This window comes from Erithacus rubecula (assembly GCF_903797595.1).
Source record: "Erithacus rubecula genome assembly, chromosome: 4".
Classification (NCBI taxonomy): Eukaryota; Metazoa; Chordata; class Aves; order Passeriformes; family Muscicapidae; genus Erithacus; species Erithacus rubecula.
This window is the reverse complement of record NC_136686.1, coordinates 15,880,140-15,900,213: the sequence shown is the minus strand read 5'-3', so window position 1 is coordinate 15,900,213 and position 20,074 is coordinate 15,880,140. Positions and strand designations below refer to the sequence as shown.

Sequence of the window (20,074 nt, the reverse complement as noted above, 5' to 3'; positions counted from 1 at the left end):
TGGTCACAGCACCAAGCCCGACAGAGCCGAAGGAGTGTTTGGACAAGGTTCCCAAGCACACGGTGCCGTTCTTGGGGCTGCCCTGTGCAGGGTTCCCCTCCCAGCTCACTATGTTCTGTGACTCTCAGTGTTGGACTCACTGCTCCTGATGAGGGCGGGGCTCAGGACAAAACCCGTGGTGAAAGGATCCCCTGCCCTCACGCCTGCAATCTCCCGGAGCAACACTAATGCTCCGTGGATGTCCTGCCACATAGCTCTACCCTCACTGCTGCGCCTTCCCCTTCCCGCTGGGACGTTTGTTACTGTTTCAGCTCTCAAAACTCCGTGCACATCCCGGGGGAAGCCCCAGGCATCAGTCTGCCTGCCCTGAGGACTGAGGGACGGGACTACCAGCTTCCCAACCTCGCTGTGCCATGGGGAGAGCGCAGCGGTCTGGAGTGGGCAGCGGCAGCCTCCAGGCACCCCGGGCACTTCCAGGCGCCTTCCCGGGAGCGGTGGGCGGGCGGGAGGCGCCGGGCGGAGCCGCGGCCTGCCCGGCCCTCGCGGCTCCCGCGGGGCGCGCCCCCGGCCCCGCCCCTCCGCTCCCACCGCCCCTCGCAGGGGCGGGCCGGGCGCGCCCCCGCGCAGACGCGGCCGCGGCCGGGAGCGCGCAGGTGGCGGGCGGGTCGGCTGTGCGCGCCGCCGCGCGCCGGGTTCCGCCGGGGGCAGCGCGTCGCCGGCGGGCGGGGAGCGAGCGGGTGTCGGGTCCGGGCTGCCGCCGCCACCGCCGCCTTCCCACACGTGAAGGGCCGTAGCCGCCCCGCCGAGGAGCACCGCTACCCCGCAGTGCGGGGGTTCCCCTCCGCCTGCCCTCCGGGCGCCGAGCCGCACCGCTCGCCCCCGCTCCGCCGCTCTTGGGAGGCGCCGCGGCGCTGTCCCCGTGAGCGCTCCCCACGGGGTGGGCGTGGGGAAGGGTGGGTGCCGCGGCGGCCTCCCGTCCGCGGGCGTCCCAGCCCCGCTGGCGGTGGATGCGCCCGGGAGGAGCCGCCGAGCCCGCCCAGCCCTTCCAGCCCTCCGCGGGGGGGGACGCGGGGGCCGCCGCGATGACTTGACGCCGGGCCGGGCCGTGCCGTGCCATGGAGGGGATGACACGCTTCGCGGTGGCCGCGGCGCGGTGGCGGCCGGCGCTGCCCGCCCTGCTGCCGCTGCTGCTCGCCGTGCCGGCGCTGCGGGGCTCTCCCGCCGCAGGTAGGGGAACAAAGAGGGCCCGGGGGGCAGGTGTGCGGGGCCGGGGCCGCGCCGGCAGCGGGGCGGCGCGGGGGGCGGCAGCGCCGGTAACAATGCGGCGGTGCCGGCGGGCGGGGGCCGGGGGCCGGCGCGGCGCGGCCGGGGAGCTCCGCCAGAAGAGGCGCGCATTGTTCGCGGCCAGACCGCGAACGCTCCGGGCTCGGGGGCTGGGACCCGAGCCGGGGAAGCGAAGGGGAGAAGCGGTGCGAGGCAAAGGGACACACGGTGTTTCGGACTCGTAGGGTGTCCTGTGCCGGGCAGTGGTCACCCCGCGTCGTGGGCTCGGCGCCCGGGGCGTCTGGAGTGCCCCGTGCCGGGCTGCGGTAGCACCTGCGGGGCACACGCACGGCAGCCTGGCTCTCCTTCACCTTTCGGCTGAGGAGGCGTTCGCAGCTCTCGAAACGCCCAGTACGACTTTCTGAGCAGCGCCGTGGCACGACTGTGTGGAGAGAGCGGTTCGGGCTCCAGAGGGTGGTGTGTTCAGTAGGTGTTTCGGAAAAAAACATGAATCAGTGACCCCTTTTTTTCTCTCGTCTTTTCTCTTGTGGCTCCAGGTATCAAAATTAGTCTGTAGTTAAGCAGACAGTTTAATCACAAAGATGTCTTATTTGGTTCTGGTCCCATAGCACTTCTTGGTTCATCCTTAATACTTTAAAAAATCGTAAGAATTATCATTTCATGGAAAGGTACAGTTTTGCTGTGATTAGGTTTTTGGTAAATAACAGATATAAAGTAATACATTTTAATCAACATCAGAAAGTTGTTGATAAGTGGCAAGAAGTGATAAGAACCTGCAGTAACCTGTTTCATGAAGCGGACTAGCTAGTGTGTTGGCTCTTTTGTTCAAACACAGGAATTGTGGTGATTATTTTTGTGTGCTTAAGAACCCTTGGTGTTATAAAACATGCTTATCTCTTTATAATAATCCTTTATTCCACTTCAGAAAGTAGTTTGTGTTTTGGGGGTGACTAGCTAGCTTTTCAGGGAAGTTCTACTCTCTTCCAGCTCCCGTCCTAGCCTAGGAGTGATGTTCTGTTCCAAGCTATATGAAAATTGATAGTCCATAGTAAACTTCAGCGATTTTTCTTGAATAGATCAGACTTTGCATGCAAATTGAAGGCAAAGCTCTAGGTTCATAAGTTGGAAATTTACTTGTGGTTTTTTTTTGCCTCTGAGAATGGCTGGGTTTCTTTTGTATTTTCATAGTAAGTCTGTGAAGGCTGTTGTTTGTTTCTCTGATACATAGTAGCTTTTCATTAAACATGGCTGTGAATTTCTGTAAACATTTGTGTGATTGTTGTGCATTCTTGTATAACTTAAAAACAGCAGTAGAAACATTATGTAACTCAGCTAGTGTTTGAGCTGCTGGAAGAGAGTACTTAGGAGACAGCAGATCTTGCCCAAAGCAATGCTTTCCTGCTCAGTCTAGGGCAGGAGCCTTTAAGCTGTTTTGATTTGAGAATCCTCTATGGTTTCAATTTCCACTGGGCATGTGAATCATGTGCAATGAACTTGAGGATACTAAGAGTAAACTTCCTCTTCAGAGGATGCTTTTTTATTGGCATCTCAGAAATGGTCCATTGATTGCAGAGATTTAAAGTCTGCCAGTTGAAGAGAACAAGAATATTTTGTTCCTTTTTGTTAAGGTGAAATGCTTTATTTAAAAGCATGACAGGAGTCTGATTTCTCCATCTAGGGCCCATAAAGTTTACAAAATGCAATCTTTTTCTGAATTTTGTCTTTAGTCTTGAAATGTTTGGGAGGTGTGAAACAGAAAGGCTGTATACTGACCAAATGCCATAGGTTTGGGCAGCATTCATTTAAGCGATCAACAGATTTACAACTCTTGTAAATTTCGCTATGGTGCAGTTCATTTGCCTTTCAGTGCCTATGGTTTTGACCAGTCTAGGGACAGCAAGAGCTCTAACTCCTGCAGCTCTGGTTACACAGAAGAAACATACACTAAGAGTAGAATGGCCACTTAATTGCAGTTGAAATAGCAAAGACAATACTTAAGAAAATTTAGTAGTTAAACGACTTGGATTTTGGAATGCTTGATCCAGCTTCCACAAAAGTCGCTGTTGCTGAATCAGGGCTTCAATTTCCCCAGTTAAGCAGATGCTGGACTCTAGTGTGTGGTTGGACTGCCTGTGTGCTGAAGGTGGGTTTGCCTTTGAGCACCTCTGTGAGGCAGGGCCTTGGCCAGGCTATTTGAATGTCTCGCTGTTGAGCACAGCCTGTGTTTTTGATTTTGTTCCATTGCACAATCTGTACAACTCCTGCACTGACAATCAGGAGGATTTATCTTGTCTCACTGTGCTGTTTTCATGAGAGGGAGGAGAGCTCTATGTTGTAGACTTTGAAAAGACTGCAGTGAGTCTCAGAGACTCAGGGACCAAAGGCAAGTTGTGGTGGTCAAGCAAGGAACCAGATGTAGCTGTCTTATGGGACAGTTGCAGGATATTGTTTATGCAACTTAATTGCATTAGTCTGTTGCAAACACTTTAGTTGGCATCATGTCTCTTGTGGCCAGTTGAGCTTGTCAAGCTTGCTTCCAGTTCATTTTCACAGAAGACCCATATGGTTGGAGGATTCTCTTTTTGACTGCTTTCTATGCTGTGCTAGCTTTATTTATGTCAGCCTCGTGTCTACAAGCTACACTTGTAGTCCTGCCAGAGGAAATGTGTTTTTTGTTTGCATGTTCTTTCAAGAAGTAAGAATGCTAAACAAGTTAGTGGACAGTGCAGCTTTTTGTTCAGTGGTGTCTGTTTTGTGAGTGCTTTTTTGTGAAGCAAGGTCTTAGACTTCTCAGGCGGGGCTAGGATTTGAAATACAGCATGATTTCAGCAAAGCAGGCTCTAACAGCTTTGGCCTACCTTAGGTGACAGGTTTCAGGAGCTGGGCACATTAAAAAGCAGTGACTCTTGCTGCAGCACAGGTCTTTTTCAAGAACTCTTGGGAAGCTGGTGATTGTGGTCCATGGCAGGTTCTGACATCCCAGTTCTTGCTTGTCTGTTCAGAATGTGTGTGCATGTGTGGGAGTTGCTTGGGAGAGAAGTGAAGCAGAATAGACTTCTTAATAATACAGTCTCACTTCATCTGTGGGAGACATGGCTTTCCTTCATTTGAAAGTAAATCTGCTTGTGGCTGAAGTCCTAAACTACCAGAGAGTCTCCAGCTCTGCCCATTGTGGTAGACAGTATGAATAATACTGGTTGTGTAAGAGTTATTATGGATGATGTCCTTAAGTACCAGTGTGTCTCCAGCCTGGCCTGTTGTGGCATACAGCAGGATGAATGCTAATTGCAAAAGAGTTATTAAATACAATGTGTCCTGGGAACATGGATATAAAGAAAAAGAGCTGCAAGGAAATGTTTATCCTTTACATTTTGTCTTAGAATCCCATAGTTTAGTAAAACAGTAGCATTAAATAAACTTAGTTATGCAGACAATTTCTATTTTGGCTCGTGTATAAGAGTCCCATTCTCATGGAGTCCTTGTAAGTATGGGCAGTTTTTCACTCTGGAGTTATGTGATATGATGCCTTTCTATCTCTTGAAAAGTCATATATTTTTATGCTTTTCTGCAGTGATTGCCAAAAACACATGAGCTCAATAACAAATTTGACTGATTCTCCCTATATGTACTGTGTTTTCAGCTGTGCTGTTACTGGAGAGACAGTTTTTTTGGAAGACTAAGGGAAAGCCTTTATAAGAGCAATTCATTAGTGGTGTCTTTTCTCCTAACACATGAGATTAGGGAAAGAAAAAGATAAAATTGACCATCAGTACTCACATCACTCATTCCTCAGTGGCATGCAAAATGCCCAAAAATATTGGAAAATTAGCCTGATTGTGCAAAATCTTACCTAAGATGTGTCTAAGAAATATTTGTGCTTTGCAGTGGAGTTGAGAACAAACTTAAATATTTCAACTGAAATTTTGCAAAGCCTGCATTTGGCTATGGGCTGAAGATTTTTCTTCTTTGCAAAATATCAGTTGAAATAGTTCAGCAGCTTCTTAAACTGAGGCAAGAGGAAAACAATGGCTTCTGCTTTGAATTCTGCCAGCTTCTTTTCTGAACAGCTTTAATACCCTTATGCTTTGGAGCATGCAGTTAAACTTTGCTGGATTGTGTCTGCTCTGGCAGGGATGTTTTGTCCACTCCTGCTTCCAAAGTGATTTTTCGTTTTTGAAAGCTTGTAATGTCTGAATTTAGGTAGACATGGCTATGATAGAGAAGATGACCTTTTTCTTTGTCAGCTGAAGCTTGAATGTTCTCATGGGACCTTACTTACCTGTCAGTACTGATCAGGATTACATGTCTGCCCGGGCAGATGTACTCAGCACTCTTCCCATAGCCCAAAAAGTTACTTGAAAGATTAAATTTTGCTGTGAAAGTCTATCTAAACTGCTCCAGAAGTGGGACTGGATTGAGCTTCAGGACTGACCACAGGGCACCTGCCTGCCTTGTGTTTAAGGACATGTCTCTGCTATGTACTGCCTTACTTAAATTAAGGCATCTTTGGCATCTGCCTTCTGGTGTACTGTTGTGTGGTTTGACTGCATCAGGGCCAAGAGAGCAAACAGAAAGAAGGCTTTAGAAGGAGCCAACAGGGGATTTAGATTTAGTTTGGAGTAAGGGTCTGAGGATCTTTCCAATTACTCCTCTGCTTGTTGATGAGATGTGTCCAGAATCCTGGAAGTTGTAGGAGGGGAAGAGACACAAATTGCAAGAGGGTTTGTCCGATGGAAGAAGCTCTAACTGGCTGGACACAAACAGCAGGATGCAGCACAGTAGGTCAGGAGTGTAAAACAGATCTGTAGATGAGGGAAACTGCAATGCAGAAATTAGTCCTAGATGAAGAAAGCAATGCAGTCTGATAGTAGGATAAGCACACTGGGACACAGATGGACTCGGTCTAAAAAAGGAAAATAAACATTAAAAAATAGTGTTGAAAGGATGAATCAGAAGTGGGGAAGACAAGGGACTGGGACAAGGCTGGAGATGTGATCAAAAGCATGAAGCTTTTGGGATAATGTATGCCTGCTGCTCTGGGACACTTTCTTCAGAACCTGGCACAGAATTCAGGGCTTCCGAGTGCTGGTCCTTTTCTCCTCTTAGCCAGAAGCATGATAATCTGCTGCTGCTCCTTGGAACATTTCATGAGTGTGCATGAATCAGCCTTGTGACACAAGTGTTTTTCTAAGTTTGTTTTAAGAACTGGAAGAATTCCTCCACAAAAATTGTGGCAGCATATGAAGACTGCCGAGGCAAAAATCAGCAAGTTGGAAACACTGACATTAAAATAAACTAATAACCCATACAGTTTTAAACTTCTATACCTGTAAGCTGTTGTACAGCTGTGGTCATATGTCACAAAGTGTGTATCCACATAGACAATATTTATAGCTGTAGAGGCACCTGCATTTAACTATCTGCACATGCACACACCTACATGGAGACAGAACCATCATTGTGCTCAATGGCTGATCCTCCTCTGGGGAAAAATGGGAACTGGGTAGCAAATGAAGAAGTTACCTGCAGGACTCTTGCTCCTTTTGTAGCAGATGTTTGAGGTGTGACATGAAGGGAGAAACAGGGCAGTTTGAATAAAGGTTTTGCTGTTAATGTAATTAAATACTGTCCTAGACAATTGAGTTGTGATGCTGTTGCAGAGTTTCAGTGATGCTCAAGTTGCTTAAACCAGGCTTCCCACAGGTGGTCACTAGCTGTGTGTTCCTCATTTACTGGATGTCAGACCTCTGGGATCTGTGTTGCAGGAATGTTGAGCGCTTCCAGCTGCCAAAGAAGTCATGGAAGCTGTTCTTAAATAGATCTGTCTGAAATTCTAAATATTAATTAATCTTTCAAGTTAGGCTCTCATAATTTGGCCTTGTTTCTTAGTTTTGCCATTTGTAAAATGTGATTTCTCAGATGCAGCTCCTCATTTGATTTTTGAGATCCTAAGGAATGTCCAGATGCAGTAACAGTGAGCAAAAAAGTTGATCAGAAAACCAGACTTTTGTCTTGAGAACAGTAAAGCTCCAGTAGATTATAAACCTGTCTGCAGAACTTGACTCTGCAGAAAACAAATATAAGAAATAAACTAGTTGTAAACAAATAGAAAGTAACAGGTGGTGGTATACCATGTTTTTACAATATTAGGACGTTTTTAGTTAGTTAATTAGCCTTAGAGATGGGAAAATGTACTATGCTGTATCAAAGTGCAGTGGGACTTGTGATGTTAGGGTTTTTTAATAAATCAAATATTCTTTGAAAGAAATTATGGTTACTGATGTTTGCTCACTTTTGGTTTTAGCAGTTTCAGCTTATATCCCCTACCTGTTTGCTCTTAATTTGCAAACTATTTTCTAATCCTTTTAGTCCTCTTCCATTCTCCCCTCTGATTTAAAGCGGCTTCTCTTCTGTGAATTAATATCCTGTATCGAATTTTTGATTTGGCTTTAGCCATCTGGTCAAGACAGCAAGTCAGGTCTTGCAGTTGGAAGTAGATAAGAGGGTAAAATTCACCCACAGGTAAGGGGAAGAGGAGGGAGGAGTGGTGGAAGCACAGTAAATCAGGGGCCTGAAATCCATGCTTTTCAGTAAGGAACATGCATAAGTGTCATACTGAAGGACTTGAAAACCTGCATAGCTCTAGGATGGGGACTAGACAATGTAGTAGTGTTGTATGAAGAGGCCTGGTGTTTATCAGGGATTGCAGACAGAATGGGATTCAACAGGATAACAGTGGTACTGGACCTGGTGAACACATTGGTTTTGAACTTGTGCATATCCTGTGTAATAAGTCATTTGTTTTCTGCAGTAGCTGAAGAGCTCCAGCTGCAATGCTGTGTCTAGTAAAGGGCCTTGTTCTTCAAGGAAGAGACAGGCTACTAGAGACAGTTCAGTTCTCAGAACTGTTGGGACTGACCGTCTAATCTAGAAAAAAATGCCAGGTGGACAGGACTTTATTCAAACATATAAAAGATTAAGCTTAAAGGGAAATGTAATAATTAGTTGTCTATGTTGAGGAAGAAAAGAAGACATGAATTCAAGTGGACAAGACGTTTTCTAACTGCTGATCTTCTTAACAGTGGGGATAATGAAACGGTGAATTGTGTGGTTTGGGGCAATAATGTAATGTGTCACTGCAGTTGACAGATGGGCTTGTATAATGATTTAACGGAAGAGGATTGCAACAGTGATACAAAATACTTTGCTGTTCTGTTTTTGTGAGATAGTACAAATAATGTAATTTGTGTTCAGACGGAAGCATTTGGGCTAATATTATTCATTACGGAGAACCTTGGTGTACTGATCAAGTGAAGAGACGATCTGTGGATTTTATGTTGGTTGATTTTTAGGATTATCATCTTTAAGGTTTTAAAGAACATTTTGTAACCCTTGCTATAGTGATTTTATCCATGGTACTAATAGGCAGGATAAACACACTAACTTTGTAGCTTGTTCTCTGTGCAAGTTCAGTTTGAGAAGCATTTTAGAATGCTGCATAAGTTATCACTGAGGCAACAGCTACAAGTAAGTGGTATGGATGTGAGTCTGCATGTCTTTATTCATCAACTGAATTATTACTAGCATTTTTATATCTCAGTGGTGGGATAGAGAGAGTATTGTGCTCAAAACACTTTATTGGTATTTCTATAAAACGTGTAGTTGGACAATTTAGAAACTTATTCATCTTGGCACAGAATGTAGGATTTGCCCTTGTCCTTAGCAAAGGGAGTGATGGTGAAAGCAAGAAGTCCTAAGTGATGCAAGGCAATTGGAGACTGGGCAAATAAATGGCACTAGACTAAACCTTCCAGTTGCTGCATTCCTTGTGCTGCCAGCTGTGAGTCTGTTTCAAAGGGAAAAGACAAATCTTTGGTTCTTCAGTAGCTGAGAGACATTGGATCTCCCAGCTGGTGTCCTGAATGGAGCAAGAACTGCTAGGATAGCAGCAGGGGTGTCCTGCTGGAGCTGTGAGCTTGCTGGGCTCAGTTGAGATGTGTGCAGTTCTCAGCTCTGCAGTGAACATGTTCTGACAAAGCTTTTCTGGACAGTTAAGGCAGTGTGGAGCTGTCTTTGTGCCTTCTGTCTGAAGTCAGTTGGGGTGGCAGGGTGAGAGCAAGGGGGAGATACAAACTTTGTTCAGGAGGATACTGAAATAAGGAGCAGCAGAGATGACACCAGGGCTGGAGCTGTGGTGAGTGGGTGAAATTAGGAATGTAGGTTAGGATATTGATAATGGAAAGCTGAGTTGAAAAATCTTGTGGTAAGAGGAGCACTGCTTGATATTGCAGATTTGGAGAGATTTTTGTGGCTTCCCTGAATATCTGACCTGAGCATCCTCGCTTTAGAGCTTGCCTTAGCTGTGGAGAAGGGCATTATCTAAATGGGTAGCTGGTCTCAGTTTTAATAGAAAGCTCTCAGATGTCTGGTAAGATAAATTCAAGAACTCTAAATGCACCTGAACCTAAATGGTCATATGGTGGATAGCACAGGTAAAGATCTTTTTTCTTAAGTAGTGCTGATAAAATTTACAGATTTTGTTTTCAGCTTCTTTTTTCTTAATTTACACTCTATTGGACTGAGTTTCTTAATCTTTTGATACTGAATAAGAAAATTAAACTGGTATGAATTCTTATAAGAAAAGGATCTCCCTTTTTTGCTCCCCAGCCAGTAGTGTATTGAACTAGTTCATGGAGAGTCTCTAAAGTTCTTTCCTCATTTAAAGGCAGCTGTCTGATGCTGCAGGGTGGTAGAGGAAGCATTTATTCTTCTAGCTGGGTGTCCGCTTGATTAGATGTTGAGCCTGTCTCACCTTTTCCTGCGGCTCCTAATTCTCTTTTAAATAAGCACCTCCAAATCTATGCAGATTGCAGTGAGCCCTGCCCAGCCACAAAGCCACAAGGATACAGCTGAGCATTATTTGGAGACAAAGCTCCAAGCATTTATGTAGCAGACCCCTCTGGGCTCGTATCAGGTTACTTTTTGAATGGGAGACGGATGGTTTTTTTGTCTGCTGCACTGGATTCTGGTTGGGTAGCTTCTCCAGAGGTGGCTGTATTTAAAACTGAAGCTGCTGCTAGATTGGGACTAACTTGTGTGGTACATTAGGATAGCAATTGCACATTGCAGAACAAAATCCTGATCTAGAGCAGAAGTCTGGTTTGGAGATGTTTTCAATTAAAATCTGTCAGTGACCTTACTTCCTGTGCTTATGGTGAAAGATGAAACAGATTTGGGCTTCCAGCCACTGACAATCAATTTTTAGAAGATGTAATTTGTTCCATTCTGAAAGAACAAAAAAAGAAATTTTCCTTTGTCATTCCATAGCGCGTGTGCTTTTTATAGTAACTTGGTTTAAAAAGTTACATAAACACTTATCAACATGGTAATCAAAGTTTTCTGAATAAATATTTTATCCAATATGAATACAAGCAAGGAAATCTCAAGAAAATAAATTGTATTAGTCTGTTTACTTTGTTTGCCTCTGTGAGTAGTTACTTTGCTGCTTCTACCTCTTAAAACTGCAAAATTTGTCAGAAGGATTAGGAAGGCTGAGGAATGTGAAATGAAAGTAAATCCAGTTTCTTTCTTTTTAAATTGACTGGATTCCAAGCAGACACTTGAAGGTATAATCTTCTTAACATCCTGGGAGTATTAGAAACTTAGAAACAAAACTGAATGTAGTTTCTGTACTGATGTTTTCTTACAATTCTTTATTATTTGCTGCTACTTCTACCATGTCTAAAGTTTAATTGGAGAAGTCAGATGAAGATAGGTCTAGAAACCTTGAAGAGGTTCTTTCAGATTTTTTCTAAAATAGCATGCAAATGACAATGAGCCAAAGCCATAATTGAAACATGCTATTGATGTGTGAAATTGCACTAAAAATTTAGAATGGTTCTATTATTTTATACTTGGAAATAGAACTCAGCCCTTGAAGAATAGAATTCATCCTTATGTTGGATTATATATGAAGTAAAAACATCTATGGGACTTAGGGAAGAAACTTCAGAAATATGCTCCAGAACTTTCCTTAATTCTTAAATAGTATCAGCCTTGAAGGCCACATCTAAAACTTGCTCTGTGTAAATATAATGCTAAGTAGCTTTCTAGATATTTTCTAAAGCAGAACTAAGTATTTTACATCTTCCAAATGCAGGTGCAACAGTTAATATGCTTTATGAAGCCAAGTATGCTGAATTGAGTGAATACTTATAGCTCTTCCATTTCTCATAATCAGAAATTGCATTCCTAATGAATTAGTGGACTTGGGGTTTATGAAAATGTATGTTGAGATTTGATGCTTTTACTTTTGAGAGAGCTGGGAAAATTGATAATATGACCAGTAGAATGAAAGTAATTAATAAAATTAAATGGCAGCTATTTGGATTCTTCAGCATGTTTAAGATCAAGGCTTTTGGATGGGGGTTTTTTTGGAGGACAGGTGAAAAGCACAGGTGCATGTTAAGTGTAGTTTGTCATAGACAGGGAAAGCAAACACCCAAAACAGCAGGTGTTTGTGAAACACTCGTATAGGCTGAGACATGTAGTGCTTAGTTATGCTCATAATTCATTAACCTGTGTGTGTTTTGGTTTGTTTGTTTGTTTTTGGGGGTTTCCCCCTCCCTTGGGAGATAAGGGATCAGGTAGTTTATTTTCATGGCTGAATAGTGCATAAAGGTTGGAGGCTATCTGTTATGTTAGTTAACTATGTGTTAGTTTGGCTGTATCAACTCTCCCAAGGTTTAACTGGAACCACTGTCTCAAATTCTGTTTCTGTTGTGCTCACCTTGGGAGCTACCTCATACAGAAACCTGATAGCAGTTTACTCTGGTAATTCTGCAGTGCCTTCTTTGAGTTTCTTCTACTGCAGTGGGAAGGGGCATGAACACAGTCCATCAGCAGGAAAGAAGAGGGAGCCATGTGAAGTTGATGAGATGGGGAGCCCCAGTGACTAAAGATCCCTTTGGGCTGTCTCTAAAACCCATGGTGTATTTATTGTGTGAACTTTGGTGTGGTTCATCTTGCTTGGGAACTCTGTAAGGTCATAAGCTTGTTAATGCTTCCTGATTTCTTTCTGCAGTGTAAGAGAAATGGCATTATTACATCCTTTGTAACTTGTGGGAATGGTTTCCTTACTGCTTCAAAACTGTTGAGGCAGGAATTTCATTTTTCTCTTCCACACTAAAGAATGTAGAGCCTTTAAATTGGAGCTCTATTGTCTCAAGCTAGGTGAAAAATATTGAAGTCGAAGTTTTGTTTGAAACCTAAATATTTTAAAAGAACATTTAGTTGTTTTTTTTTTTTTTTTTTCTGGTTTGCTTTCATGAAAGAATATCAAAGCCAGTGGAATATGTTATTAACAATAAATGTTGTGCATGTCTCAAACTTGTGTTCATAATCTCCTGGGGGAACAGGTGGGGTTTTTCCTAAATGCGTAGGATTTTTTTTTATATTGAGCAGTTGAAAAGGACATGCTAAGTGTACTTTAGTTTTAATTAAACACTTATGTTCATGCAGAAGTTGTTCAGTGACCATGTAATTGAGTTAAGAGAAGCATGACTTGTGACGATGTAGTCTCTGATAGTTATATCAATGGTCTTGTTTCCCATCCAAAAAATCTTGCAGGCTTCCTCATACTATGCTCTGTTGGTGATTTTGGAAAATGGCACATTCCTAAATAAAAATCATGCTTTGTTAGTGGCTGTTCATGAAGCAATCAATTTCTATTTTAAACAAGGGTTTTAAACTAGATTTTCCTGTTTTTACACATTGCAGCAGGTGTTATGTATATTTAATCAGAAGACATAGCAATAATAGTCAAAGCTAGTTGTTTGAGCTCAGCCTTGTTTCATATCAATTTTTTATGTTTGTCTGGAATGTTGAATTATAAAATGTGCCTATTCAAATAGAGACATAAGACCAAGAGATTTTGCCACACAAACGTGGTCATATGGTTTCTTCTAACATAATACAGTAAACTTCAATTTTTTTTTTTTTTTTTTTTTTTTTCTATTTGCTACATCTTGTGTCTTAGAGTGAAAGTTGCAGGGAGTTCCATCTTACCTCTTACTGAAGACCAGGAAAAATTACCTGATTCCATCTTGTGTTTATTTTTGCATTCTGTGTTGTTCTTCCAAACTCTTAACAGCAGAACTTGTTAGGCATGGGTGGGGTTTTATCTTCTTGGGGAAGAGAAAAAAGGGGAGGAGAAAGAAGGAGGAGTGTAGTCACTTGCCAGACATGAATGATTCAATTTGTTTCTGTTACTTGTGTCTTCACTTGTCTCGTCAGGTTTTTGGTTTTTTTTTGTTTGGTTTGGGGATTTTTTTTAATGATTGCTGTACAGGCTGTATTTGTTTTAAAGTACTTTATTGTGATATTTTTACTGTTTTGGTATTGTCTTTTCCCCTTTAAATGGGATAGATCTTAAAACTCTGAATAGAGCACAGTCATGCAGACAGTTGTACTGGCACCCCTGAGTGCAGCAGTGAGTGTCAGGGGACAGAAGGGAGTGGCAATAACCTTTCAGAACACAGCTGCCACTGGCAGAATGGCACCACGGCTCTCTTTTGCTCTGAAATGAATTTGTTAAGGAGCAACTGAATTTGAAGTTGCTTGATCTTAAATAGCTTCTCCTATTGAGAGACCATCATTTTAACAGCAACTCCTTTCTCATTTGAGCTGCATAACTTACTAGTAATTTTTATGAATTGTTGGTCTTTGTGAAAATTTTATTGGCTGGAAGGACAGTGGATCTCTGTTTGACTCAGAGTACATAGTAAAAAAACTTCTCTTTAAGGAAGCATTCCTGTCAATTATTGAATTAAAATGTCTTCTTGGTCCTCAGTCATATTATAATTTGCATGGAAAGTTTAAGCTCCATAAATTGTCTAGATAAAGAATTTTCCCTTTTTTTAACTGACAGGTATAGAGAACCAGTGTTCTTGCTAATGGATTTTGGTACATCCTTTTTTACAGTTGATGCCTTCTGTTTTTAGGCCTGACTTCAACACTTGTTCTAGCCTCAGAATTATTTACTGTTCAGTCCCCATGTGACAGTTCCTTTCTTCACACTGTTTCTGCATGTGCTCTCCCTGTGTAGCCCCATGGGCCCAGAGCTTTGCCAAAATGCTCAGCTTCCCTCCATCTGCTTGCTGCCCTGAGCAATTGCACTGCTCCTGCCTTGTGGTCCTGGAGGACTAGCTGGGCTACTGGCTAAACCAGTGCTGATTTTGCATTTTTGGCTCTCTTCTCTTTCTGTACACTTGGTTATCAAATAGGAAACCACCTTGTAGTTACACCTGTATTACTGTGTGTGCAAATCAGGCCATTGCTAGAAATTTGTTCTGGTCTAACGAGCCAAACTTGTAAGTAAGGCAGCAAACACATGCCTGGCTGTTCTGAGGTGAATCAAGCACATCTTTAGAGATCTCACTGCTCCTAATTCAGCAAGCTAGGCTGTCCAGGGCCATGTGAAAAGCAAGAAAATGTTGGGACTGTGGATTTGGGTGACTCAGCATGAAATGGAAAAAGTCTAACACCTGACTGAAATTAGGTATTCAGTCATACATCATTGTGGTCTGCCTGCTACTGCTTAGGATGTTTTCTACATCATCCAAGAGAGCAAGATTCCAATTAGTGAGCTTCGGCTTTAAGTAGGTAGTGGAAATGTTTGTTTTCCTGCCTGACTCAATGTTGCCGTGTGAGAGACAGGATTTGAAAACACTGTCAATAGCGGAGACAAAATATTTTGTAATGAATACACTCATCAATTCCAGCAGACTTTGCAGAGTATTTTCAGCAGGATCTTGCTGGCAGTGGCTGCTGGTGGCAACTTTCCTGTGAGCAGAAGAGTTGAATTAGTGGTGTGGGGCAGCAGGGACACTGACAGGCAGCATGGTCAGTTCTCAGCCCCTTTTGATGGAAAGTAATGTATTTTACAAGAGAAAATGCATGAGTCTTCCTGAAGGTTATGGTAGTGTGGAGGGTTGGGAGCAGAAAAGAATACTGAAATATTGTGGAGAAAAGAACAAGCCATCATGTTGCTTACTACAGTGTAAGTGGTTTTTATTTTTGTCTTTGTGGTCTTTTTAAAGCCAAGAGATACAGAACTCAGTATTTTGCTAAATTTGTGTATTGGCTTAATGATGGTACAGTGTCTTGGGGAGAGGAAGCTTCATCAGAGAAAAACTAATAAAAGTGAGTTGAGGCAGTACATATTATAGGTCACTTTAGAGAGACTTGCGTGAAGCTGGAAGTGTTGCCTTTGTGGTTTCTTTATAGTGATTTAAATATTATCATATGGATGTAAAATGTTAAAAATTCTAAAACATCTCTGGCACCCAATTAAAAATATAATGATGGCAGTTCTCAGTGGTGCCTAAAATGGAGGAGGGCTTTTTTTCCGAATAGGCTTTCTTTGAAAAAACAGACTTCTTGATATGTCCCTCCATAACGGTGTAAAAGATTTAGACCTTTTGCTGTATTCCACAGTTAACTTCAATAATAAAATTTTGTGCTGCCACTAAGAACTAATGCAGGAAAAATTTCCAGAGGTATATATTTCAACATAGAATCTCAGTCAAATTTAATTTCATTCACACTGAGAATTTTCATGGGCTCTGTTCAATAACTATTTGAAGATAAGTAATAGGTGTTTCTCTGCCCATACTGTCTGGTGGTGTAGTCTTTGAGACACTCAGGGAAATGGTGGAGAATCTCTCATGATGCTGACTCTAGCAGATTTAGGCTCTAATTAGGACTGGTTTATGTAAACCAGTTTGGGAACTGACAAGTTCTCAGTTTTCTTCATCCCTTGCAGAGACAGGAGGGGAAAAAAAAACCAACCCAGAGAGTTCAAGAGCACCATACAAATCTGAATGTGCTGACATTTTAAAGGAAACTGCAAGTGTTGGAAATGCCAGGCTTTATTAAATTTTTGTGGGTTAGATGGACTTTACAGGAACCTTTTTCACAGTAAAGGAAACACCAAAAAGAGTCTTTGCTGAAAAGAGGTACTGTAGTGAATATTCAGATGTTCATAGCTTTTATTTTTAATCCCAGGCATGTTCCCATATCTGTTGTAGAAATAGTGGTGTGTGACACAAAATTGAAGAAGGAGTATTTACTAGATTCCTGTAAGGAAACTTTGTCATAAGCTTGATGTGGCAAAGTGCTTTTCATTTGTCACTTGAGCTGTACAGAGCAGGCATGAAAGCAAGGATGCTATGAGATGTCCCAGATGTTTAGTGAAAAAATTGTATCAGTAGTTTGTCTTTTAATATATAGTTTTTTCTTCTTCTGAGACCAAGCTTGAGTCAAAAACACAGGTGCTGACTGTTCAGATAAACTTCATTCTTCTGTCAGCACCATCACTTTATGGCACCCACAATGGAGATGCTGACATAGTACTGGCATTTGATAACTGGTACTACTTCTTAATGTCTTGAGAGTGTAATTTTGGCTTGGTTAAATACAAAAGTTTATTTCACTTTGCATATACTTCAGTTTATGATGAGATTAATGCTCCAAGCAATATAATTTACCCCAGAAATGCTTAAAATGAAATAATCTCCAGTATATTATCCAGCTTAGAGCTCTTGGAAGCTGTCTTGCGTGCAAAGGTCTAGTGTCCTTGTTGAACTGGATCTCATGAATATATCTGATGCATGTAGGGAAATGTTTCTTGATGAAGGGGAGAAGGCCATGTTTCTAAAATCCTCTAGTTTGTTAAACCTGAAAGTGTACTGAGTAAGAGGGGAGGCAGGGCAGAGGAAATGAAACATTTTGTTGATTAGCTAAACTTACTAGAATGTGCATGGACCATGCTTGAATCTTGGCATTCAGTAGGATAAATAATGTTAAATATATTTAGTCATGTGGTTTGGACTATTTTAGATCCCTAATGACTGAGGAAGGAAGGCTTTTTTTCCCCTAACTTGTTTAAAACCCTATTTAAGTGATTTTATTCCCCAGTAACCAAAGTTGATAAAATAAAAGGATGGTGAGGAGAGGGAAGGAATTCTTTGCAGGTCTCTGTTGGCATTGTTGGCATTATCCAATTTCATATTTGCTGTGAGGAACAATTGTTAACTATGTGTAATGAAAGATACCACAAACATTTTCGTTTACCACAGCTGGATTACTGATAGTGAAAAACATTACTGAGTATGTTTCCCCTTTTATTCTTCAGCTGCGGGGAGAGGAGCATTCAGTTTTTAGATTACGGTGGCATCTGCATTTGTATTAGTTTTAGCCCAGCTTAATGAATGGACAATTTAATATTTGGAGTCTGTCCTCTTGTCTTATGACTATGGAAAGACCTACCATTGCAGCTCCACCAGTTTCTGTGAGATTAATCCTTGAGTAGCATTTTACAGGTGGTGTTCAGTGCATTGCCATTTACACAGTGTTGCTGCAGTTCTGTCATAAACTATTACAAATTATCATGCAAGGTAGCAGGCCAGTGCATGATAAATGTAGGACACTGCTTGCAAACACGAGAGGGATGTTGCTGATTTAGGGTTCATTAAGTGTGTCAGAAATGTTGGTTTGTCTGGCAGTGTAAAAGATAGATGAGGTGACTTTCTGGATTGCAGAGATGTTATTGGGAGTTGGGAATAACCTGTCTCATGGGAGCTGAGTCCTTAGAAGCATACTCCACAAAGGTATATCTGGTGTGATAAGGTATTAGCTTTAGATTAAAAAGCTTATTAAAGCCATTTGTTTAAAGATGCAATGGAACAGACATCAGCATGGTATACCAAGCTTTGTTCACTAATATTTTGAATAAAATATGTGTAAGAAATTTCATTTTGATTACTTTTGTGGGTAGGTTTTTGTATGAACAGCACAGGGAGTCTGAACTTTTTTCTAGAGATAAACAGTGAAGTTTTGTATTGATAAGATGGCAAAAACTGCAAACAGTCGTGTGAGGCTGGAGGGGAATGTGTCAGGGGGAATAAGAGTTTGGTGGGCTGAGAAGGAGCTCACTGTGTAGTGGTATGGTTGGGAAAACAGTTTAAATGTATGAGTGGAAGCTGGGAAGTTTTCCCACCTGTGTGTCAGCTGTGTGGTAGCTATGAATGTCAACTGCTCAGGAAGGAGATTGACTGTCTAAGTGGGAATGGTTCAGAGAATATCCCTGTGATGCTTTGGAAAGGATGTTTCCAGGTGAAAATGCCAAAAATAGAAGTCTAGTTACCATGGTTTAGAAGCAGTAGAGATGTGATTTAAATTCTGCAATGTGGAAAATACTAATTTGTAGTGGAAGGACTCTTGGACCAGATAGGAGAGATTTTCAGTGAGGGGAAATTGAATCTTAAGAACATTAGAGTGGAAGCTACAGGATTTGTAACCATGAGGAATAATTATCTGTAGAGCAACTTATTGTGTTGGAAACTTGGAAAAGCAAGAGTTAATTTAGGCAAGATTTATGAACTTATTAGGCCAGAGATGGGGATGGAAGACCACATCGTCACTTTCTGTTGTTATAAACCTCTGGCTGTGTGCTGTAAAAGTGACATTATGGAGTCTAATCATGTAGCATGGAAGATAATTCTCCTTTCCCTTGACTCCAGTCACCTTCTATTGGAATAAATGACAAAACTTGCTCTGTCCAAGAGCATTGTGAGGTGATGTTGCTTGTGTTTGCCTTCCTTGGCTGGGATTTAGAGGAGATTTTCAGTTTCAGCAGTTTGGAAATATTCATTTGTGTACCAAGAAATGTTAAGATGGTAACAAATTGCACTGAACTTACAGAACATGACGTTGAAGCATAAAACATGCATTTGGATAAACAAAACACTGGCTTAGGTAGCAGTTTGCAGTGTCACTCGGGAGCATACAGTGTTCTGGAGAGTGACAAGGCACGCCATGGAGGATGCTGGTGGTGGGTGCCATGTCCCTCTCAGCAGCAGGAAGCTGCAGGTGAGTTGGGTCCCTCTTAGCCAGGTTCCCTGTACCCCTCCCTTCTTTCTGGGAGGTGCCAGAGAGGAGTAGAGGTGTTACACAGGCTGTTGTGTAGCCGGGCTAGGAAAGGTTCTGTGGGCGTAGAATGCAGATGGTTGTGTTTGGATCGTATTCTAAATTTATATGGAGAGGCAAGAAGAAAGAAGGAAAGGAAAAGAAGTCTTGGTGTCAACTTTTCCACCAAACAAGAAATTCCCCAGAGATCTGTGCCACCACAAGTCAGAGGTAGCTCTAGAAATAAAACTGGAAGTATCCCAGACAACAACAGCATTTTCTTCCCTTACTGAGTGACTCTTCTATAGCAAAGGTTTTATTTGCTTGGAATATTTGTAGTATTTCTAAAAAAACCCAAGGGTTACGTGTTACTGGCCAGTATTATTTGTAGAAGGCCTCTCTCAACTATATTTTGCTCACTGGCAGCTGTTAGTGTGCACAGAGTGGTGAAGCTGGAGTGAGTTCAGCTGACACTTCTGTAGCAATGGAAACTTATTAATAAATAATTCAGTGCAGCTCTATGGAAGCTGATATCTCTGGTGAACAATCTCAATCATTTTAATGTTTCTGTCTTGCTTCATTGCTCTGTTAGCTGTTTAACAGGAGTATTTGTCATTTTCATCTGTGATTGGACGGGTACAGCAACATCTCAGTAGTTTTGTGTGGTTTTCAGCTGTGACTTTTAAGGTCTCTGCGAAGTTGAATAGTAGCATAGGGTCTTTCTGTGCTGTTCTGAGGAGAGGTCCTATTCATCTCGTAGTTGCTGTGCTGAAGATGGCATCATATGACCTGCACCCTTCAGGCCAAGCTCATTTACTGTTTG

At 42.3% G+C, this 20,074-nt stretch overlaps 1 protein-coding gene across 4 annotated transcripts in view; it reads left to right on the top strand.

The window, feature by feature from the left end:
- Nucleotides 1-651: 651 nt before the first annotated feature.
- The window catches only part of KIAA1549, a 137,470-nt gene continuing 118,047 nt past the window's right edge, over nt 652-20,074 (top strand). For all 4 annotated transcript variants that reach the window (XR_013773944.1, XR_013773945.1, XM_079303415.1 and 1 more), the window contains exon 1: nt 652-1,227. Coding sequence is in view for 2 of the 4 variants with exons in the window: in XM_079303415.1 (XP_079159541.1) it covers nt 1,116-1,227 (112 nt within the window). In the remaining 2 variants the exon portion in view is untranslated. The remainder of the gene's footprint in view (nt 1,228-20,074) is intronic.